The 24,431-nt window shown below is 40.6% G+C and overlaps 2 protein-coding genes across 2 annotated transcripts; one reads left to right on the plus strand and one right to left on the minus strand.

The window, feature by feature from the left end:
- The first annotated feature begins 414 nt into the window (after window positions 1-414).
- Window positions 415-18,910, plus strand: LOC109427223 (histone-lysine N-trimethyltransferase SMYD5). Its single transcript, XM_019702733.3, has 3 exons — window positions 415-580; window positions 641-1,017; window positions 18,096-18,910. Exons 1-3 carry the CDS (start codon window positions 545-547, stop codon window positions 18,868-18,870), a joined length of 1,188 nt encoding a protein of 395 aa, XP_019558278.3. The 5' UTR covers window positions 415-544; the 3' UTR covers window positions 18,871-18,910.
- Window positions 18,911-20,088: 1,178 nt separating this feature from the next.
- Window positions 20,089-23,465, minus strand: LOC115269140 (transmembrane emp24 domain-containing protein eca). Its single transcript, XM_029877541.2, has 4 exons — window positions 23,205-23,465; window positions 22,993-23,124; window positions 20,467-20,702; window positions 20,089-20,393 (listed from the first exon to the last, which is right to left on the minus strand). The coding sequence occupies exons 1-4, from the start codon at window positions 23,335-23,337 to the stop codon at window positions 20,244-20,246; spliced, it is 651 nt and encodes a 216-aa protein (XP_029733401.1). The 5' UTR covers window positions 23,338-23,465; the 3' UTR covers window positions 20,089-20,243.
- Between the last annotated feature and the right edge of the window lie 966 nt (window positions 23,466-24,431).

The following is a 24,431-nucleotide window of genomic DNA, read 5'->3' on the forward strand; positions in this document are numbered from 1 at the left end:
CCAGTGGTTTGCAATGTTTATCTGCGCCACCTTAGTAAAATGTATTCTCCTTGATCCGCCAGCACCAATCAACGCGAGACAGCGCACTTCGTGGTAAGGTCAGTACAGAAGAAGGTGATGTGAGTTTTACAATGTTGCCAAAATGGCAACTAACCATCTATTGAATGTTCTGTAAAATCAACCGATAAATATCCCACATTGATTGAAAGTTTGAATAGCAGAACGCACTAGAAAATGGCAAAATTTCCACTTCCGTTTTCCTAAAAATATAAAATTTATTTAATATTTAATAATCAAATTATTAAATATCTTTTTCTAATATGTGTTATTTTTGAATGAATAGAATTAAGCGTGTAGAGAAGTGACAACTGCCAAATTTGTCGTAACGTAACGAGTGCACGCCACCTTTGCGCTGCCAAATCAAAAACATAAACACTCGTCATTCGCGGGGCTTCAGCGGCGCCAGCAACCTCAAAAGAAAGCACGTGAAAGTGTTTTCGGCCGCAACAAAACCAGTTCCGATCCCGATTCTTCCCGCGGAATAATGTCTCTCGTGGAAGTGCGAACAACCTCACAAAAGGTAACCCACCGTTTCCGATCGTAAGTGTCGAAAAACTCATCAACATTGTCGCTTTTCCAGGGCAGAGGTCTGTACGCCACCGCTCCCATCAAGGAGGGAACCGTTCTGTTTGAAGAAACCCCACTGGTGTCGGCACAGTTTTCGTGGAACTACACCTACGGGTATCTGGCGTGCGAGTACTGTCTGAAACCGCTGGAGACGGCTGAAACCAACGTGCGCCGGCTGACGAACGACTACAGCATCAGTTTGCCGTACCGGGAATGCTGCCCCATTCAGGAACAACTCGGTGGCCATACCAAGTGCCCCGACTGCAGGGAAGTCTACTGCAGTGACGAGTGTCTGCAGAACGCCGTTAAATTGTACCACCGGGCGCTGTGTCTGGGTGCGGAAAAGGGCAATGCGGAACACCCGACGAATGCGTTGGTCGAGTTTTGGAAGTAAGTACCTACCAGTCACATACCGTTATATTTAAATTTCCACAAAATCTTCAGGTTTCAGACGATGGTAGATAGCTTTTTGTTTTCATTATCATTTAGTGAGGCTTTCAGCTTCAGCCACATTCTAGATACCGTGTAGGTACCAAACATTGCGCATTTCCTTTAAACCCAGTTTTTTTTTGTTCTACTTTCATATTTTTCCTACATGCTCACAATAACTAGCTGTGGAAAAAAGATTGCATTATGCATCAGTAATATTGTTAAACGATTTTTTACAGTATATTACACCTTCTAACGCAATGTTGAACGGGTCTGGTTGGCATAATGCCTTTTGGCATAAGGACTTTTGGCATAAAGGACACTTGGCATAAAGGACATTTGGCATAAAGGACGTTTGGCATAAAATGACTTCAGTAAAAAGTGAACTACATACTTAACTTAAAGAAGGATAAGTATTAGCGTGGGTCATCGGAACCGTTTTCTCAGATCAAAGCTTTTTTGGTTCCGTTTCGGGTCCTGAGTACCGTGGGGTGCCCTAATTTCGTGCACGCCCAAACTTCGTTAACTTCTGACATCTGAGAGCATTATCATCTAATCAACAGCGGAATAATCAAAAATTTGTTATAACTTTAAAACTACATTTGATCTCAATACAATTTACAAAAAAATGAAATGAAAAATTTGATTTATGTCAAAGATTGAAAAATAAATTGCAAATGTATGCAAATAGCAGCAGCCATATTCAGAGATACGAGAAAATAAACACTTATGGAAGTGAACTAGTATTTCGATCTCTAGCAAAAGTAAATATTCCAATTTACGTTTGATTATTTCAATTGAATATTATTATTATTATTATTATTATTATTATTTATTAAAGACACTTTACACCTAAAGTGCATTCGCGTCGGATTATTTCAAATACAATTGTAACTATAACATCATTTTCTTCTTCGATCTTGTGATAACTTTCCACGTCGAATCGGAATTCGGAGCACTTTCATTGCATGATCGCTTGGCTATATTTTCATCTTCCGTTCCATTGGTTGACTCGGTTGACAACCGCCGCTTCGCAGAATCAGTCTCCGGGGTATCATCCTTTCCGTTCTCACATTCGTTAGGGTTCATTCAAATATTACGTAACGCAAATTTTCACAATTTTGGACCCCCTCCCTCCCCCACGTAACGACTTTTGTATGAGAAATTTTGAAATTTTGTATGAAGCGTAACACAGCGCTAGACCCCCTCCCTCCCCCCTTAGCGTTACGTAATATTTGAATGAACCCTTATTGGAGTAGTTGTTTTCGTCATCGTCGTCATCGTCATCATCGCCGCCGTCACTATCATGCCTGGTTTAGACAGTGCAAGTGACTTGACTCAAGTCAATGGAAAATGTCCAATTGAATGCGAATTGAACGTGTAAACATCACCATTCATCTCACATGAGCAACTCACTTGACTTGAACGAAAGTTGAACATGTTGAACTTTTTCATTCAAGTCAAACGAAATCGTCTCACTTGCCCCGTCTAAACCCGCGATTAATGTGAGCTGAATTCATGTCATCTGTCAGTGAGATGAATTCAATTCAGTTTGCTTACGCTCCGCACGAGTTGAACAATGTAAACACTTGCTTCAACTGAGATGCATTCAAGAGCATTCAAGTGAACACTCAAGTCATTTGCTCAGTCTAAACACATCATTCCATTGGATTGAACATCTTTGAGAAGTTAGCAAGTTGAATGCTCGTTTCAGTTGAACAATGTAAACCAGGCATCAGGTCTAACCGCTGCAGGTTCAATTGAATCGCACTGCTTCTGCACCTTAGCCGAGCTGGATGATGGTTTTTGTTGCTGCTGTTTTGTTCTCTGGGATGCTGACTTATCGCTATTGTTAGGGTAGCTGACGTACGTGCTGTGGTTGTTCACAACGATGTGCGACGGTATCGGTTTATCCAACCTCATCCGGACAACACGCACACCGTTCGGTACTCCCGAGAAGAAATTCTTCCACACTTCATTGTAGATAGAGATTACTCTCCCGTATTGCTGCAAGTGGTCGGCGATGGTATCGTTGCACATTTGAGGTGGAAGATCGTGAATCCTCACCGTCGTTGTAGGGCCATCCACGTATACCGGGATGTAATATTTTACTCCTTCTAGTACAAAGCAGTGTCGCAAGTGATGAAGCTTTTGTAGCCGCGGGGCTACTCCAGGATCGTTCATCTCGATGAACAAGCAGTTTTTAATGTTGTGAATCTGAATGCTCCTTACATCAGCCATATCAAGTTTGATATAATGCTTGAAGAACTCCTCATTGGCGTAGCTAGGGGGGGTTCCAGGGGTGCCTGGCACCCCCTAGAACAAATTTGGCACCCCTTAGAATTTTTCCTTGACAATCACCCAAAATTTAAAATTTCACACTATAAACTCCAATATTTATTAATGGCACATTTGAATAAAACTTAAACACACCCGGAATTACTTATATATCGGTTGTACGTTTTTTGCGTTTTGGATATTAGTAAGAACAATTAGCAAACTTCTCCATAGATTCCTTCAGTAATACCTTTATCCATTCATACAGTGGTTTCTTCAGGCTTCCTTCATGGATTTCTCTCGATATTTCTTCAATAAACTTTCCTCTCATGATTCTCCAGGCTGTTTTGATGCGGTTGTAAACTAGGGGCAGGACAGATCTAACGAGAGAAAATCTGTGCTCGAAATGTTGTTCAGAATTCCTCACAGTTCCTCAGAATTTCTCCCATTTATGCCAAAGTGTGATCTGGCACCAATTTCAAACTGCAAAGTGTTGCGTGTGCTGAATGAAAATTGCAGTTTTGGGGATGTCTTTCATCAAATTTCGTCGATCATCGATAAAAAGAGTAACTCAGAATTCCTCAGAGTTGCTCTCGTTTGCACAGTGTCTTGCCCCTAGGATTCTCCTAAAAATTTATCTTGGGATTTCTGCAGGAATTCCTGGTGGGGTTATTCAGGACAGCCTTCCTGAGATTCTTTCAAAAGTTCCTCCGGTGATTCTTCCAGGATTTTATTCAAAGTTCTTCCAGAAATTTCTCATGAAATCCCTGCAGGAGCTATTGGCCATCCTCCGGGAACTGTGGCTAGGATTCTAGCAAGTTCTCTTAGAACTTCTCTAAAAATTCTCACTGTGGTATCTACTAGGGACGTTTTTTTCGGAAATTCTTACAGAAAATCACCCTGGGATTTTTCTAAAAACCTTTTCGGTGATTCTTCCGGAGATTTCGTCAAGAATTTAACCAAGGCTTCCTCCAGAGGTTCTTCCAGAAATTTCGCAGGGGATTTCTCCAAGAACTTCTATTGGCCTACCTCCATAAATTCCAGCTGGAATTCTTTAAGCAATTTCCTTTAGCACTCCTTCAGAAATACTTCTAGGGATTTCACCTGGCATACTTACATGCAGCAATACTTTCGAGAAATCTTCCTGAGATTCCTCAAGAAATTCCTCTTGCGATTCTATCAGGGATGCCTCCAGTATACTTTTACCGATTCTTTAAAGGAGAACTGTAGGTATTCCTCCGGGCATTTGTTAGAGGAACTTCTTTTAGGATACCCCCGGCATTCCTGATTCTAGGATTTCTCTAGAAATTACTCCTATGATACCTCCCGAAATTCTAGGAATTCCTCCAGACTCCTAAACTCCGTTTTCGCGGCGCACCAATCTCTTGGAGGCTCGCTAAAAGGAGTAGAAAAAGCGATCCTGCGACACGTGGGGGCGCCACGAAAACTGTTTTTGGGAAGCGCTACTCCAGATATTCCAGCTGGGATTCCTCTAGCAATTCCTGCGGTTCTTTCAGCTATTCTTTCTTAATATATTCTAACTGTGGTAGTTCAGAAATTATGCTGCGGATTCTTCTAGAGCTTTCTTTCAGAAATTCTTCTAGTTGTTCCTTTACGAATTTATCCTAGCAGGAATAGTTGGAATTCTTCCGGGAAATCTTCCTGACATTTCTTCAGAAATTCCTTCAGGGCCTTCTCTAAAGATTCTTCAAGAATACCTCTACCGGTTCTTGCGGAGACTTCTTTTGGCATTCCAAGGGTTTTTCTTTGGATTCCACCAGACATGCTCGATGGGGTTTCTCTATAAATTACTGTATAGTTTCCTCCAGCAATTCCTCCTAGGATTTCTGCTGAGATTTCTACAATGATACACCCCAGAATCCTCTTAACAATAACTCCTGAGATTTTTCCTGTGATTTCTTCAGAAGCTCTCCGTTGATCCTCAAGGAATTTTCATTGAACACAGCAAATAATTTTGTAATATCCAGGCGCGTAATTTCTGGCGATGTATCCATTTTTTAACGTAGTTTCATTCGGTTACATCGTTTTCCAACATTTATTACACTCACTATGTACACCCTGGTTGGCACCGGAAAGTGTCAACAAACCCGTTCCAACAAACACTCAGAAGCAGTATCATACTTATCATCTACCTCCCAACTCGGTGAAATAGCCGAGAGGCAAGGGATACGCCTCACAATCAAAGGATCAGTGTACGAATCCATGCCAATATTTTACTTATATATGATTCATCAATCGTTCTGGGCTCTAGCGATTGCTAGACTCACTTTCAAACTGCGGCGGCTGATTTGCTGCGTAGAACGGATGTAATTTGTACATCAATTTTATGACGCGCCTGATGTGCATCGAAAATGATGTGTTATTACAAGACTTTTTTTGCTGTGAAGATATTTAATCCAAGGATTCTCTCATAAATTTCTCATGGGATTCCTCCAGGAACTCCTGTGTATTTTAACTTATGCCAATTCTACTCTGCACGGTTTACTCCTAAAACCCCTCTTGGGCTTCTTCAAGGAATTCCAGTAGAAATCTCTAGAAGAATCCCTAATCGAATTTCGGGAATAGTTGGAATTTCCAGAGAAATCGTAAGAGGCATTACTTGAGAAATCTCTAGTGAAATCCTATAGGAATTTAAAAGTTGTAATTAATTAGAAAGCACAAAATGTTGCTTATTGACAATTTCCCGAGATGAACTAGCCTAGGGCTAAAAATCTCGTTAATACAGATAAAAAAAAATGACAAATTGAGAGATGAATTTACGAAAAAAATCACGCTCTGGTGGAATTCGAACCTACAACTCCGTATTCGCTAGACCATAGTATGGCCATTTCTTTAAGGATTCTTTCGACATGGTTGTTTTTATTTTTTGAACATTTCTGCGCAGCAATTTCTTTGGTTTTTTTTCTATAGTATCAATGGCTATTCCTCTATTTTATCAATTTCTTTTTCAGTTATTTTGCAAATTTTTTAGGCAATTTTATCGTGATTATTTTTGAAATTCTCTATGATTTAATTGTATTTATATTTATTGTTCCCGAAAGTTGCTGAATCGGAAAATCAGAAATTCTCAACTGGTCTTGGTCAAAGAAACTCCTATGAAATTCACGAAAAACTTACTGAAAAAAATCTCAAAGAAATTGTCGGAAAAAAATCCATCAAAATTACCTTAGAGCTTTCAAAGTAGTTGCCGAAAGAATTCATATAAGAATTACCAGAGGAATTCCTGAAGAAAATATTAAGACTTTATAAAGAAATTGGTTAAATCCAATCTCAAAATAAATTGCCGAAATATATTGAATAAAACAAAACAAAAATTCGAAGAAATTCTCGAAGAATTTTTCAAAAGCATTTAAGGAATTTCCAAAGAAAATTTTAAAAGAACACTGAAAGTAATTGCCGTAGAATCACCGTGACATAATTTTTAAAGAACCACCAAAGATTTTTGTTCAGATAAATTCCGAAGGAAATCACTCATAAATTTGCCGAATCAATTTCCAAAGGAATTACCAAAGAAGTTCCCATAAGTAATAATCGAAGTTGCCAAAATTTCCGAATGAATTGGTGATAAAACTCCCAAATTAATATTCAATGCAAGTAACATCGGAATTGCCGAAGGTATTCCGGAATCATCTGCTGCTGGAATTCCTTGTATAAAAACTGAAGAAATCTAGAAGAAAGTGTCTGAAGAATTTTCAATAAAATTATAGAAGCGATTTATGACAGAATTTCAGAAGAAGTTTCCGTAGGAATTGTAATTGTAATTGTAGTTTTTAGAATCATACTCACAATTTTTCTTTATTTTCGTGTCCACGTGGTAATATTCAACTAATTAAAAAAACGCTTTTTATCCATTAATTTTGTGGCCAAACCAAAAATTCAAATATGTATTTTTGATTTTGCAATTTTAAATATGCATATTTCTTAAAATTGTTCTTGAAAACTATTTTTGTAGGGTTGATTGATTTGTCTTTATTTAAGAGACTTTCAGCCCTCTTTTTAATAGGGGTTGTTATTATGCAATAAAACAAAGAGGATGTCTTGATGAATACAAGTTACACGCAAATTTGTGGATTTTTTATATAATTTCCGAGATTTACACGTCTAATAATTGCTTTGAAAATGTATTCTAATGGACCTGATTGTTTTCAATCCACAAAACAGGGGTTGTCGCAATGATTGTTAAGTACTTAAGTTCAAACTGAAAATACAAATTCTATTTTCCTGCGACGCAGCATATACCGTAAAATGGGGTAACTTTGATAGTTTTTCAGCGAATTTTCTCAATATTTTTACATGTAGCAATATTTCCCCGAGTTTTATATTTTTAAAACAAGTACTGGGGTATCAGTTATCAGTTGCAATTAATAGATTCGATAATCTGATATATTTTGGGTGACTTCTAGTGTTCCATATGAGCGAGAATCAGATTTTCATTTTGGGGTAACTTTGATAATGCCTTAAACACATCAAATCTCAAAAAATAGTCACAGATTGAAATCTTAGGAGCATGAACATGATGAGAGAAGGCTTGTAAGATATAATATATAGAATTTTTATAGCAAAACATTGATTTTTTACTAAATTCTACATATAAAAATGAGTTTGTGGAGTATTGAGTGCAAAACACAATAAAATTCAATCATTATCTTTGTAATAATAAATGCTTAACGGTACATCAAAATTTGATAACATGCTATTCATGGTTAGTTTTCTTTTTTTTGGGTAGTTTTCAATGTTTTATTAACAAATTTTGAACAACACATATTTATCTACATGAAATTACAAGAGCTTTGCATACTTTTAGGCGTTTATTAATGTGTGGAGATTAATATCTCAATTTACAAAATTGCTTCCATTTCGTAAAAACACACTTCGTTAAGAGATTCAAGACCAGATTTGGAATCTACTATAATGAATCTATCGAGAATAAGAGTCCATTCATTAAAAAACTAGTTGTAACGAAGTCGTATAGCAGATTGTTTGAAGGGGTTGATAAATGACAAAAATATCAACAATTTTTATTTTTTGTACAAAAAGTTGTATATAAACTAGATTTTTATGAAAATACGTCTAAGATGAACTTTCATATGTATAGAATTGATTTACGTTTACCTTTTTCTTAACTGGTTGAAGGAATCATAGTTATAAGATAAATTACACAATGGCAGCCGCACTATCAAAGTTACCCGCATTATCAAAAATACCCCGTTTTACGGTACTAAGAAACTGAGGGTGAATCGGTATTTCCCCTAAAAAAACCACAAGGAAGCCACTGAAACTGGCACCCCCTAGGCACCCCCTAGGAAAAAATCCTAGATACGCCAATGGAACTCCTCCACTTTCTCCAAAGCGGGTCGATTTGGCAAGACACCGAAATCCACTACCAACGTGTTTTTTCTGAATTGTGCCATCTTGCATCGATGCAAGTAGAGCTACGAGACAATGCGTTACAAAAGACGTCCGTCGCGCACGAAGAGCGGTTGTCAACGTCAATTCAATATGTTTTATTATAATACGCAACAAAATTACTTAAAAATGCTGTTTTCTTATTTTGTTTCAACATTTATGTTGTTGACGAAATTAGGAACCCACAATTTGTATGGGTCCCTAATTTCGTGCACTCTTTTTTATAACTTTGTTTTAGAGGTTCATGTGTACTTGTAGCCATCGCATGATTCGGTTATTAATAATAGTTCTAATAACTATTTTGATTGGTTTAAGTGAAAAAATAAACAAATTTATAAATGTGGGAATACTAAGTAAGCTCAAGATGATTTTATTTATTTATCCAAACATTGGGAATAGTAGCTTACAGCCGCTAGTCTCATTGAAGCAAATTATTGACGTAAGCCTTATTGCTAGAACACAAATTTGGAAGACGACACTTTACTAGAACTAACCTCCCGAGGAATGAGGCTATTAATGGCACATAATAACAAGGTAAAAAGTTACAATTACAAAAATGAATTGATTCACATTACTGACCATCAGTAAAGTTAGTGAACATTAGATTCAAATAGCAAACAATATATTGTTTAATTAGGATGTCAATTAAAGTGCAAAACAATCGTCAAAAATAATAACCCTTAAAACTACAGAAGGATTTTTGGAAATCCTAATGTAAACATCCGGGACGAACATGGGAAACAGCAAGTATTCACTCATATTTCGTCACAGGCATCGATTTTATCTCCACGTTATGGTTTCATTGGTATAGTACGAGTATGCTACCTTTTGAAAATTAACACATTTAGGCGAATTCTACGTCTTTTAGAGTGAGCGAAATTTGGACCCATTTTGAACGAAATTTGGAACCCGTGCACGAAATTTGGCACTTTCAAACAAATCAAAACTAATGCTGTAACTATCTCGTATAATGTGAAGTTGCCTAATTTATATTTTTCTTGGGAGCTACAGTGCCAGCACTGAATATTATTAAAGAAATTAATCCGATATACTTTATGGTAAAATTTCAGACGTTTATCAAACTTTGGGAATTCTTAAGTGCACGAAATATGGGCACCTCACGGTTCTGTGCAAAATTTGAGCACGATCGGTTACGTCCAAGGTTACGTCTACACTTTGCGCATTGCAATTGAAATTTGTATGGGATTTTGTATGGGAAAACATATTTTTTTGCATTTTTGTCATAAGTTGAAAAAGTTTGTCTGAAACTTTTTAACCGATACTAATAGCTTAGGATGTTCTGAAATACTTTGTTGAAGACCGCAAAGCAAACCGATGCTTGTGAAAATAGTTATAACCAACGAACCGCATGCATGTGTTTATGTTTTAACATGTAAAGGAATAACAATAGCAACAAAATCATGCTGTTTCGCCAAACAATGCCAACGCTATAACTTTTTTCATAAGCATCAGATCACTTCGCGGTCTTCGACAAAGTTTTTCAGGACCCCTAGGCTATGTTTTCCTTTTATCGGTTACATGGTTTTAGAAAAATTCGAGCTTGTTATGAGAGAAATGCAAAAAAGTGTGTTTTCCCATGTAAAACTCCATACAAACTTCAAACGCGATGCGCAAAACGTAGACATAACCGATCCTGCCCAAATTTTGCACACTTATTTGGGTCCTGAAATGGAATCGAAAAAGCTTTGATCTGATGGGATACCATTGAATTTTTCATTTTTTCATATAAACGATGACCCACTCTAAAATAAGTATTCTAAAGAAGGGCAATACATTATAATGAATTATTTTTTATGGATATCACGCATTTGAAAGAATTACACTTTGAGTTTCGATTCTTAGCTTTGTCCACCTAGATAAATCGAAAATTAAAAATTTGCGACAGATAAAACTTTTTCATGTTTTACAATTTTTGCTCACTTTTTGTTTAACTTGTTGAGGTATATCTCATACACAACATAACGAAAGTTTGTTTGCACACATGCAAGTACATGTAATGGCTTAATATATAAAACAATTAACATTAGAAAAAACCAAAGACTAAACAGTTGAAAAAATTACGCAAAACTGTTATTGCTCAACAGCACAATTGTGCTGGTTCGTCACGAAAGGGATATAATATGCAGACAAGAATCATTACCGGAATCTAAATTGCTTGTATCGATGAAGAACAGCCTATATACAAAAGAAGGGACATTCCCCTTCCGAAAAAATCATATTCATGGAAGCAAAAGGTTATTTCGAAAATAAGAGATCCAATATTAAGCACCAACAACAAGTTTGCCTTCTTTCCCTTCAAGGCTGTTCTTTAATTTTTCTCCAGAGGGAAAATATATTTCACATATTCTTTATGCCAAACGTCATTTATGCCAAACGTCCCTTATGCCAAATGTCATTTATGCCAAACTTCCTTTATGCCAAATGTCCTTTATGCCAAACGTCCTTATGCCAAACGGCCTTATGCCAAACAAACCAGACCCATGTTGAACAGCAAGCACGAAAGACCATCACCTTGCCGTAACCAGGGTGGCCACTCAGTCGGGAATTTCGGGAAAACCGGGAAAAGCTCGGGAATTCAATAACACCGGTAAAAAGTCGGGAAAACTTCGGGAATTGTTGCTAGCCACCGGGAATTTCCAACATTCTTAAATTTATACAGTCTCCACAAGCATAAATACGAGAATCTGTGGAAAATGCAGCCAACAACTGTTAAACTATATAACATAGTGGGTGAACTGGCGTAAAAACCATTCTTGGAAATTAATATCTTGTCGTCGTGTTGTTACCTAACATCACAATTTGAACAATTTCAAAGATATTCTAAAGAAAATTCTGGTGGAAAGACTGGTTGAGACACATTCAAATATTTATAGATTCATATGTCACTTATGCATTTCAGGATGTACATGTTTCAGAAAACATCAAGCTTCCTATAAAAGTTTTATAAAACATAACAAAAATTATAACTTCTTTCTAAAAAAATATCCTTGTACAATCTCTAGGAGAATATTTGATATAGGCTTTGTCCTTTGAGCGAAAAGTCTTCGAGAAATTCGGATAGGATGATGATAAAATTTTGAATGAATGAATGAATTGTCCCAAGATTAAATTTAAATGGGGCACGTTCGGTGTAGTACTAGATTTGTAGTAATGAGCTGAATTTTTGTATGGTGAGAAGGTCAATTCTCCGTTTCTGCAATAAAATGGTGCAAAAAGCGTGGGTATTATGATTCCTTGCCTGAATTGATGCTGTTTGAGCAAAACTTTGGATAACTATGTTGTTTGTGTTGCAAGAAATAGAAAAAAACAACAACACTGTTACCCAAAGTTTTGCTCAAACAGCATAAAATTAGGCAAGGAATCATAATACCCACACTTTTTGCGCCATTTCATTGCAGAAACTGAGAATTGACCTTCTCACCATACTAAAATTCAGCTCATTACTACAAATCTAGTACTTCACCAATCTGTCCTATTAAACATTATGAAATTCTGGATGAGTAACTCTGGTGAAATTTTTTTTTCAATTTAAAAATAGTTAGTGAAAAACAATTGAAAGAATAAGGGATTTTTAGTATCTGATGGAATTCCTCAAAGCACGCCTTTTGTAGCTCATAAAAGTATTTCTAATATTTTGTTTAAAAGATTTGTGTTGTTTTTCATGAAGCTTTTGGGTGTACTCATTTATTGTACTTGTGATTAAAAATGTTTGGAGAAAATCGGAGTAAGGTATCGGGAAAATCCGTTTTTGGCGAAGCTTTAGCAGAAGTCCCTGGTAAAACTCCTGGTTCAGCAAATTCTCGAGAATTTTGAGTATTCGTAGTTTCTAGTTAAACTACCAATTGAAATTCTCGCGGGAGTTCCAGTGAGTATTCAAAAGCATCTGGAGCAATATAGTTGTATGATTTATGTAAAAAAATAATCCTCAAATAATGATTCTGCCTCTACATTTTGGGGGAAATACTTACTCAAAAACTAATCTTTCAGAAATTCCTGGAGAAATTCTGGACATATCTGAAAATGTGATCAGAAATTAAATCTCTGAGAGGTTCATATTGCAATCGCTGATGAAATAACTGAATGACTGAATGCTAGCCGAATATCAGACAAAATCTAAGATTTCTTTGATCTCTCAAATTTCTCCTAGAATTTACGATTCCAGCCTAAGTAACCTGCCTGACTTGCTGCAGTTGCCATTTACGGTATCATAAAGTTCTCCACTGGCTTTCTATTAAAATATCTTGAAAATGACAATCAAAAATACTAAACTGAAGATTTCCCTAGAAATCGTTGCCAAAATTCTTTCACGAGTAATCTTTCCAGATATTCCACAAAAAGTTCATTCAGAAGTTTTTTTTTTGTTGGCTTAAACAAATGCATAATTTGTACTAGTTGGTCATCTATGATTTTAAGGAATGTTTAATGAAAATGTCGTTACTTCAATGCCCATCATTGGATATGAGACAAACAACGCATAACTTATTTTCAAGTTCATATGAATACTTTGTAAATCCAAAGATTTAAAAATATTCAATATCAATTCTCTTATTTATGTTCTTAGTAAGTTACGTTTAATTTTCACTGTAAATCATTCTATTTAAGAATCGGGAAAAATTTCAAAAACCTATCGGGAAAACCGGAAAAAACTCGGGAATTTTATTTGCCACTCTGAGTGGCCACCCTGCGTAACCCTCAGCGAGATTCGAAGGGACTCTAGAGTGTCCCTGATACAGTGACGATTCGTTCGTTGAGAGCTCGTTAGATGGGCTGTCTCGATGGTTGAATGTTCACTGGTTGGGGTAAAACCCAACTAAAAAGCACTGTCAATGTCAAAATAGATGTCAAAACGAGTTTGACGTTTGACCGCCGTCGTATTGCTAATTTAGAGAAAATTTTCCACTTTACGGAAGATTGGAAAGCTACCGCAGCTGTCAGACTGATGATTTTCACCAATGTATCATCAAGCAGTCCAAGGATACCTTGGATCAAGCCTTGGATACGACGCCGATGATCATTGTTTGTTGTTGCTTTTCAGAACATTTTACTTTGCAAGCATGCTTTGATTTGACCAAACTTTTCAATGATACGATCATTTTCATGGCTGCGGTAGGACTTTGACAGCTGCGGTAGAACTCGGCGGCTACCGCAGAGTGGAAAATTTTCTAAAAATCTGCAATATCACAGCTCCTGTATACAGAACGTTTGCGCAAGTATGTGAGTGTTCCGTGACGTATTTCTCGTCACTTGCGTGTGTCTAGAGCATTTTGATCAGTTGTCAGTTGCCCCAACAAACGAACACGATTCGCTAATCGGGGCGCAGTCGTGACCCAACCAGCGAATCCGGACTGTACTCGAACTACGCTGATCAATCGTATCAGTTTATCCGGGAATACGTATTCGTGCATAATCTGCCATAGCTGTTCTCGATCGATTGTATCATACGCCGATTTGAAATCGATGAACAAGTGATGTGTGGGCACGTTGTATTCACGGCATTTCTGCAACACCTGGCGGTTGGCGAACATCTGATCCGTTGTAGCGCGTTCACCCATGAATTCAGCCTGAAATTTGGGAGAGTAGTGTGATCGCGCGATAGTTCCCGCAATCCAACTTGTCGCCCTTTTTGTAGATGGGACACACGATACCTTCCATCCATTCCTCCGGTAATACTTCCTCCTCCCAAATCTTGGTAATGACCCAGTGTAGTGCTCTCACCAGTGCTTCTCCACCGTATTTTAGATGCTCGCTTGGTAGTTGATCTGCTCCAGCGGCTTTGTTGTTTTTCAACCGGCCAACCTCCTCCTCAATCTCTTGGAGGTCAGGGGCCGGAAGTCTTTTGTCCTGTGCACATACTCCTAGATCTGTTACCACGCTACCTTCGGTACTTGCAACGTCGCCATTGAGGTGCTCATCGTAATGCTGCTGCCACCTCTCGACCACCTCACGCTCGCTCGTGAGAATATTCCCGTGATTATCTCGGCACATGTCAGCTTGTGGCACAAAGCCTCTGCGCGAGCGGTTCAGCTTCTCGTAGAATATCCGTGTGTCCTTAGCGCGGTACAGCTCTTCCATCGCTTCGCGATCTCGTTCTTCCTGCTGGCGTTTCTTCCTCTGGAAGACTGAGTTCTGTCTGTTCCGCGCCTGTCTATAACGTGCCTCATTCGCTCTCGTAGCCGCGGCATTCGATTCGACGCGTGGTAATAACTGTTTAATAAGTTTCGAGCGCATGCATACAGCGACTGAATCTATATTCGCACTGTGGTATGTGCGGACATTGGTTATATCCGAGAAGAAGTTACCGTCGATTAGAACGTGGTCGATTTGGTTTTCTGTTCAATGGTCGGGTAATCTCCAGGTGGCTTTGTGGACAACTTTGCGGGGGAAGAAAGTGCTTCGGACAACCATACCACGGCGGGCTGCAAAGTTTACGCATCGCTGGTCATTATCATTCGGTAAGACGTGTAGGCTGTTTCCTCCCTTCCTACCTGCGCGTTCATGGCGCCGAGAACGATTTTCACGTCACGCGGTGAGCATCAGGTCTCCCTTCGTGTGGGCAGTGCACTTTTATGATGCTGTAGTTGAAGAAAGGACCATTAACTTTTGCCCAACACTATAAATCCTGTTCCCAGTTCCTTGGTGGTGCCACGGCTTTGGTAGAAGGTAGCCGCTCGATGCCCGTTTTTCCAAACTTTCTGTCCAGTCCAACAAGGTTCCTGCAACGCCACAATGTCGAAGTTGCGGGGATGTAATTTTTCGTAAATTAGCTTGTCACATTTTTCGAAACCAAGTGACTTGCAATTCCATGTTTCAAGTTTCCAATCGCAGTCCTTATTTCATCGCGTGGGTCTTTGCCGATTATGTCGAGTCGTATTTTCTCCTATGTTATTCGCAATGGGGATTTTTACGGCTTATTGGACCTACGCCACCACTCCTGTTTCGCCGGAGGGCCATTGTGCCAGTTCTGTTTAGGGTCCCAACCAACACTGGGACGACCACGCTGATGGGGTTCCAGGGTAGTATCTAGTTGGACGTGATGCAACGTTTCTTACTCAGCCGCTGGGTGCCAGAACAGACGCTGTTTGAGCCGCACCTCCTTGGTGAATAGACTCTCGGGTCGTACATCCTCAATCTAGCTGAAGTCAGATCGACAACAGTGCCCAGGCTAAGCATGCAACTCTTAGCTGGCGGTCTTTGTCATCGCTTGACCTGTGGAAGCATGAGGTAGGAACTTGTGAGGACCAGAGCTATGTTGGACGCTCTCCTTTTCGACTCACCGTTTTACAGCTCTTCTGTAGTTCTGTAGTTTATTTAAGCAAATTCCAGTTCGAGCACGGCACTAGCCTGGTGCGGGGTGGTACCTACTTTTCTTGCGAACGGCATTTCCTCAGCTCCTTCCAGGTGGAGTTTTTTTCTCGCTAAACAGGCGGGCTTGCTGTTTTGCTGCTAACGATCATTGCAGGTTCTGCCGGGTTCCATGCTGCAGCATTATTGCCCGCTCGGTTTTCTTCTCAAAAAACGCTTTGTATTCTTCGTCGAACCATTCGTTTCATCGACTTTGTTCCGCGTACCAGATGATGCTCTCGGCTACGTCGTTGGTGGCTGCTTTTACTGTGCTCCACCAGTCCTCTGGAGGGGCCACATCGAGGTCACCCTCCTCGAGAATCTGCGCGTATGCTGATAAGACATTTGGTTGTTTTAGTTGGTCTAGGTCGTGGCAGTGGCCGGTACCGTACATTATCGGTAAAGGCAAGTTTTGGGCGCAGTTTGACAATCTCCAGGTAGTAGTCGTAGTTAGCGCCACGAAAGATCCTCAAAGACGCGCCGTTACCGTCAATCAATCAGCGCCTGGTTGATATGCGATGCCGTCTGACGATCTTCAGGTGATGATCTCACATCGCTCATGAACACTAGTATGGGACACGCTTGTATGGAAAAAAATAAATCCTCGCTCCAGTCGACTTTTTGGATTCTATTTAGGTCCCATATGAACTGTGCAAAATTTCAGCGTCATCGGTAAAACTATATTTTAGCGCAAGCGGTTCAAAGTTTGCATAGGATTTGCTATGGGAAAAGTTACACTTTCAGATAAAAAATCCCAGAGGTCGCCCCTTGTCTCCTTAATTCAAATCGATCAACGCTTCTTGTAGAAAAATCATTAATGAAACTTTCCTTCGAAGACCGCAAAACGATTGGATGCTTGTGAAAAAAGTTATTGATTTATTACCGATTAGTGATCCAACGAACGGCTTGTTGTTTTGTTTTATCAGCAGCACTGCTGCTGCCGTTGTTGCATGGGGTGGCGGGAGGCATCACCACCCCCAGAAACAGCAGCAGCCAAGGCAGCAGCTACAGTGCTGCTGATAAAACAAAACAAAAAGCCGTTCGTTGGATCACTCATCAGTAATAAATCAATAACTTTTTCAACAAGCATCCAATCGTTTTGCGGTCATCGAAGGAAAGTTTCATTAATGATTTTTCTACAAGAAGCGTTGATCGATTTGAATTAAGGAGACAAGGGGCGACCTCTGGGATTTTTTATCTGAAAGTGTAACTTTTCCCATAGCAAATCCTATGAAAACTTTGGACCGCTTGCGCTAAATTATAGTTTCACCGATTGCGCTGAAATTTTGCACAGTTCATATGGGACCTAAATGGAATCCAAAAAGTCGACTGGAGCGAGAATTTGATGTTTGTCCCTTACTAATGAACACTTTTTGGATCCTAAATATCCATATCAACTGGTCCAAATGTCTGCCTGATCAGAGAAACTAGCGCCCGCTGTTTTCTTGCCATGTGCAAAATTACTTTTACAAATGGGGCTTCGTGGCCGAGCGGTTAGCGGCGTCAGTCGTTTAGGTGTCTCGTAAGCCTCGGAGTGTGGGTTCGATTCCCACTCCAGTCGGGGAAAACTTTTCGTCAAACGGAAAATTCTCCACTGGGTCACTGGGTGTTATATGTGTTGTCCGTTGTCGAATGTTTGTACTGTTCAGTCTGTAGAGGCCGTAAGGTCGAAGACGGTGTAATTGTCTTTTTTTAAAAAACTTCTATTTTGCCAGGGGCGGCTGACTGGCAGAGCTGGACACCAACCCCCTACTTTCCGGGTGATCATAGTGCACAGCTGAGCTAAGAGTCCTTCCCTGGCACTCGGACGTCGATCGGTCTCTTTTCCTGGAAACAGACGGTCAGATGTGCAGAAGCAGCCCCCTTCTTCCTACTACTATTTCATTCAGTGTTATTGCAGCCATTATGCTTCCACGTCCTCTCGCTAATGTATGAACAGTATGTACCTAAATATCCGTTTTTTATGATTTCAGAAAAACGCACTACCCTCCGGAAACGTCCAGCATCCAGTTGGTAGTGAAAATCATTGGCATGTTCAAGCAGAGCGATGACCTAGCCGCATTGCGCGCCAAATTCGATGACTTCGTCAGCCAGACCATGAACGAAGATTTGATGATCTTCCACAAAATGTTAGGCGAAAATTTTTCCCAGCAAATCGATGAACTGTACGAATTGATCAGCAGGGCTTTCGATCCCGCAGGGGAAGAGCGTCTGCAGTGGCTCACTTTGAGTGGATTCCGATCCTTGCTGGCTTTGATCGGTACCAACGGTCAGGGCATTGGAACCAGCTCATTCGCGGATTGGGTGCGCAACGTGTCGGAACTGGACCTCCCGGATAATCAACGGGAGTCCGTGGATATTCTGATCGACAATCTGTACAACAAGTTGGACGAGGTTGTAGGGAGCTTCCTGAACAACGAAGGATCGGCTTTGTACAGCTACCAGAGTAAGGTCAATCACAGTTGTGCGCCAAACGTCGAGTGCCGGTTCCCGAATTCGAACAACGTGCTGGCATTGACGGCCACCCGGGACATCAAGGTAGGTGAAGAAATTTGCATTTCTTATTTGGATGAGTGTGCTCTGGAACGATCGCGCCATTCGCGGCAAAAAATGCTCAGCGAAAACTACCTGTTCCAGTGTCAGTGTGAAAAGTGCGAAAACCAGATCAACGATCCGGATGAGACTTCCGAGGACGAGGACGACGAGGACGAAGACGAAGACAATGACATGGACGATGACTCCGACTAGTGGATACTGGGAAAAGAAAATATACTTTCATACACACTAATGACGAACTTTGTGATAGCAAGGTGTGCTTCAGTAGAACCAAAAGAAAGCCAGTGGTATAGGTTGAAAATGAGATTTATAGGGTTGGGCGGGGCAAGATGGGTCAGTACCATTTTCGAACGCATTTGTTATGTCTTGATTATGCTGATAATGTTGTAAGATTACCAGTATGAATCTATAAAAGTTGAGGGTGTTTATTAAAATGTTTTTATGATATCAATCACTTGTCACTGGGGTTGCCTTTACTCCACTCTATTCCAATTCCGGGAGATTTCCCGGAAGATGTGAAAACTTGAGCAAATCGAATAGGAGTCCCCAGTAACAAAACAGCTGCTACTATACTATACAGGGAACGTCCATAAATTACGTCACGCAAAAATCGACCATTTTCAACCCCCCCTGCCCCCTATGTCACACTTTTTGTATGGGACCTCTGAAATTTTTGTATGGGACCTCTGAAATTTTTGTATGGGTCGTCACACTTTGCTGAACCCCCCTCCCCCCTCAAAGCGTGACGTAATTTATGGACGATCCCACAGTACAATTCTCGCGCTTAGTATCATACGGGCGTATCTACAATGATCGATTTCTCTTCATCGGTTTTCTCTTTGATTAATAACTTGGCCGGCAAATCATTTTCGATGGTTTTTGTTGTTTTAGAAGCTAGTCCTAGACGTCATTTACCGAAATACACCGAGAGATCATCCGAATATTGTCTGTATTTCCCGGAATAATCCGAAGAGAAAATCGATGAAGAGAAATCGATCAACGCATTTCATGAGTCACTCCAAGATACTTTGGAGATATTCCAGATCAACCAGTCGTTTCTGGCTTTTTACCAAATATGCCAGCAGCTACTGGACCTGAGACTCACCGGAGCTCGATATAGGTGACACCTGGACACGCCCTTTGCCCCTACTGTACGTTGAAGGAAGACTCTAGTGATGGACGACTTTGGGTGAGGAAATTCGGTGTTTAGTGAACGCCACTCGAAATCACCACTTCATGGTACCTAGTAGGTCAACAGGCTGGCTTCTCAGAACACAACTGACACGATGCAAAAACTTTTCCTACAGCTCCTTATTGTGTATTGTCGCGAATATCTCTAAGTTGCCGGAAACCGAGGTATTTATTCGGAATGGTTGAAGGGCAGTGATTGTGGTTACAAAACAAACATCATTTCATTGCAAGGCAGACTGATTTCTTTGTTCCCCACAAAATTTATTTCGAATCATACAAACAGATTACTTCCACTCATTGTTCGTGAGACGTCACGACGCGCCTACGCCGTACCAAGGGCGCCACAACTTTACGATGAATTAAATACAGTTAGTTTAAACTAATTTCTTAGCCTCGAAGAAGCTTTTCAGATGCTTCATTTGCCACAATCCCATGGTGACGAGGACAAGAGTCTGCGCCAGGGACCACCACAGCACCCGCTGGTTTGTGCTGTCACTAGTCTGACGGAATCGCTCCTCCCGATACTGCGGACGAAAACAAAACCATACGTTAACAACTTTTCCTTACTGTGTAACATTTGAAATAAAGGTCAATTACTCTCTGATAGTTCTGCTCCTTGGTGATCTGGTCGACTTGATCCAGCAGCTGTCGGATGCGCAGTTGCAGCTCGGTCAGTTTTTCCTTCTGGGCCACGTTGGCGTAATCGATGGCGTGCTCGCCCACTTGGATGTCCAGATGCACTCGCAGCTGGGAACCGCTGAACCAGGCCGTGCTGTTCGAGTACATGCAGATTACGTGCTCGCCGGGTGTGTGCGACGTGAAGGATATGCGGCCTGAAAGATAGATTACAAAAATCGGCATAACACGGATGTAAAGTCATTTTGCCGAGACAGCTACAGTTTTGGCGACAGTGCAGTTAGCGAGCGCCACTCGATAACGGGAAGAAGCTCCCGTCGCCGAAGGCTATTGTAATATTGTGTTTTATTTGTCGATTTGCACCATGATACAGGCTGGTGAGGGCCGATCAACGACGAATCAAATGTTTAACCTGAGGATGATCCTAGATACATACAATATAACTTCTGCTCATTGATTTTAAAGCATCGTACGTTTCAGTGAATCGGCATACACGACGAAAAAAGGACTACGATTGGAAACTTGGAACATGGGATTGCAAGTCACTAGGTTTCACAGGATGTGACAGGATAATCTACGACGAATTAAATCCCCGCAACTTCGACATCGTGGCGTTGCAGGAACTTTGTTGGAATGGATGGAAGATATCGTATATCCCACCTACAAAAAGGGCGATAAGTTAGATTGCGGAAATTATCGCGCGACCACACTATTGAATGCTGCCTACAAGATACTCTCTCAAATGCTATGCCGTCGTCTATCACCGATTGCAAGAGAGTTCGTGAGACAATATCAGGCTGGATTCATTGGTGAACGCGCTACAACGGACCAGATGTTTGCCATTCGCCAGGTGTTGCAGAAATGCCGCGAATATAACGTGCCCACACATTACTTGTTCGCCGATTTAAGGACAGACTTGTTAGAATCCCAATATGGCCGCCACAATGGCCGACTTTGGCACCTACTCACGATTTTGAAGGCACAAATCTCTTCGTAAACAAAACCAGCGCACTTGAGATTCTTATTTTAAGCTTATTACAAATGAGCAAGAGCAGAATAATGAAATGCATTGTTGCTTGAAGCTTGCTTCTTGAGATTTGTGCGTCTGAAGTTTTGATGCACTGTTGAACCGGGATTTCAAGACGTATGTCCTTAAGCGTATGATACAATCGATCGAGACCAGCTATGGCCGATTATGCACGAATACGGTTTTCCGGATAAACTGATACGATGGATAGAGTGATGTGCGTAGATCGAGTATCAGGAACACTCTCGAGTCCCTTCGAATCTCGCAGAGTTACGGCAAGGTGATGGTCTTCCGTCGATAGAAAGTGGAACGATTTCCATATTGATATTATAGCTCGCAAATTTGAGACGATGGCGGAAACGTACATCCGATTGAAGAATAAAGTTAAGCGAATCGGATTAGTCCTTAATGTGTCGAAGACAAAGTACATGATGGCAAAGAGCTCCAGAGAGCAATCACCGCGCCAGCTACCACGAATTTCTATCGAAAGTGATGAATTCGAGACGGTTGAAGAGTCCTTGGGCTCACTGGTGACCGCCGACAACACCAGCAGAGAAATTCAGAGACGCATTGTGGCAGGAAATCGAGCTCACTTTGGACTTTGCAGAACTTTACGATCGAGCAAAGTTTGCCGTCACACGAGGTCAACCATCTACAAAACGCTGATTAGAGCGGTAGTTTTCTATGGGCATGAGCATGACCCCTACGTGCAGAAGACCAACGCGCCCTAGGAGTTTTCGAACGGAAGGTGTTGCGTACCATCTACGGTGGAGTGCAGATGGAAGACGAGACTTGGAGAAGGCGAATGAACCACAAATTGCATCAGCTGCTGAGAGAACCATCAGCTCAATAATATCAGTCGATCAAGTGGAGGACAGTGCGCAGAGTGCGGAACTTGAGGCACACAGCCATGGACCGAGTAGAATGGATGGAGCTGACTTCTACGTACATCGGAGGACACTCAAGTCTTAGTCTGACCGGTGAGGTAAGATACGATTTAGTTAAAAGAAATTGGCTGATAATGTCAGAACATGGTTTTTCGGCGAAACTCATTAGGCTGATACGTGTACAACTTAATAGATCATAATCAAGTGTTCGGATGGCAGACAAACATGATTGCAAGTAAAGACAGAGGCAGGCCAGTAATGTTAGTGGTAGGGATTGGTGGAAATGTGTTTGAAGTTGTTGAATTTGTTTTTTTTTAACTGTGACATGCGACAATGGGTTTTCCTGTGAAGTGAAAAGGCGTATACTGCAGTTGCGAATAGGGCCATTTACGAAATACATATCCAGCTTTGATCCGTCAGCTTGAAAATGCAAACAAACTTCGTTTATAAACCTATATAAAATGCAGATTCTGTTTATAACTGTGCAAATACCAAAAGAACACCATGCTGCTAAGCAAGTCTTATTCCAGTAGATGCAGATGACTAGAAGAAAAGTAGGTAAGATATATTTACCTTCGGAGCTATAAACTCGGGAGAGAATGGTCTTGTCGTCCGGATCTTTGACTTCGACGTGCATTCCGATGCCGGGAGAGGATGGCATGAATCCACCGCTTCGCGGGTCATACAGCTCGACCTTGTAGTTGACTGAAATGGGAAATTGAATAGTTTCACTTATAATAGCACTTCCGCGGCAGACGGAACTCGCCCTTGTCGCGTCGCCTTACCAATCACTGTGGTTTCGTCGGGAATTTCTTCGATGAAGCACTTGCGTTCGGTTTCTCCTATGTGGAAGTACAATGCACTGGACAGTTCCACCGCAATTACGACCAGTAATAGTAAACTACGATGCCAATTCATTTCCGACTGTAATGAGCTAACTTTATGTACTATTAAACCGGGAAAATCAATGAAAATTACGGAATAATTTTCACTGCCCTGCTCGGAAATTTATATTTTCAGAGCTACGACACGTCAATGAGTTTTGAAAGTGCTTCGCTCGCTGCTGGTTGTCACACAGGGGCGGGATTGAGCTTTGTGTTGCCCGCCGACTTCAGGGGCGTATTTGGGTGATGTTTATTGCGCTTTTTATTGCAGACTACATCTCAAATTGGACTATCACACTTTTCTTGGTACGCCTAAAAAGTGTGATGAAAGTGCACATTTGCCTCGGATCGTCTCGACGTCTTCGGTGCACTTATTCCTCCATTTACAAGGAATAAGTGCACCGAAGACCTCAATTTGATCCGACGTATCCCTGCGCTGTAATCACACTTTGAAGGTGTGTGCACGCTATTGTGTCAGTCCAATTTGGGGTGCAATAAATATTGTGGATTTACCGGCTAGGCAGCATCCATTTATTACGTAACGCTAAAATCGACACTTTTTGACCCCCCCTCCCCCCTCCGTAACGCTTTTTTGTATGAAAACCCTAAAATTTTTGTATGGACCGTAACGCTCGGTCGGACTCCCCCCCTCCCCCTAGAGCGTTACGTAATTTGTGGATGGCGCCCTACCTGTATTCTACCGGTTTGAGTAGCCGTTACAAAGTAACCGTTTTCATATAAAAATCAACTTGATTGTCAAAAAATGAATGTCGCTGAAAAGCTAGTGGCAACGAGAAATAGCGCATACAATAAAAATGTTTAAAAATATTTTTAAGTTACACTTTTTATAAAACGGCTACTTCGGAGGCCATACTTTTTTATTTATTTTTATTTTATATGTTTGCACTATTTATTTATCAGAAATCATGGCTTTTACAATTTTGTTAGGCTTGGCAGAGATTTGTAACACTTTCAGCTGCGAATGAATCAGTAAGTCCCTATGGAGAAATTATGGTTGAACAGTAAATAATCAGATGTCAAAATTCCTTTGGTAATTAGAGGGATTTTTCTGGAGTGCTTTTCTTACCAGTAGGCGAATTCCGGCGCACTTTTTCTAAGAAGAAAAGA

Source organism: Aedes albopictus, chromosome 3 (assembly GCF_035046485.1).
Source record: "Aedes albopictus strain Foshan chromosome 3, AalbF5, whole genome shotgun sequence".
In the NCBI taxonomy this organism is placed as follows: domain Eukaryota; kingdom Metazoa; phylum Arthropoda; class Insecta; order Diptera; family Culicidae; genus Aedes; species Aedes albopictus.

What these genes read in the sequence shown, in the direction of transcription:
- LOC109427223 (XM_019702733.3), top strand. Translation starts at nt 545, where the DNA reads ATGTCTCTCGTGGAAGTGCGAACAACCTCACAAAAG. An exon ending in TGCGAACAACCTCACAAAAG is followed by an intron (nt 581 to 640) that starts GTAACCCACCGT and finishes TCGCTTTTCCAG; the next exon opens with GGCAGAGGTCTGTACGCCAC. An exon ending in GCGTTGGTCGAGTTTTGGAA is followed by an intron (nt 1,018 to 18,095) that starts GTAAGTACCTAC and finishes TTATGATTTCAG; the next exon opens with AAAAACGCACTACCCTCCGG.
- LOC115269140 (XM_029877541.2), bottom strand. Translation starts at nt 23,337, where the DNA reads ATGAATTGGCATCGTAGTTTACTATTACTGGTCGTAATTGCGGTGGAA. An exon ending in CCGAGTTTATAGCTCCGAAG is followed by an intron (nt 20,703 to 22,992) that starts GTAAATATATCT and finishes TCTATCTTTCAG; the next exon opens with GCCGCATATCCTTCACGTCG. An exon ending in AGGAGCAGAACTATCAGAGA is followed by an intron (nt 20,394 to 20,466) that starts GTAATTGACCTT and finishes TTTCGTCCGCAG; the next exon opens with TATCGGGAGGAGCGATTCCG.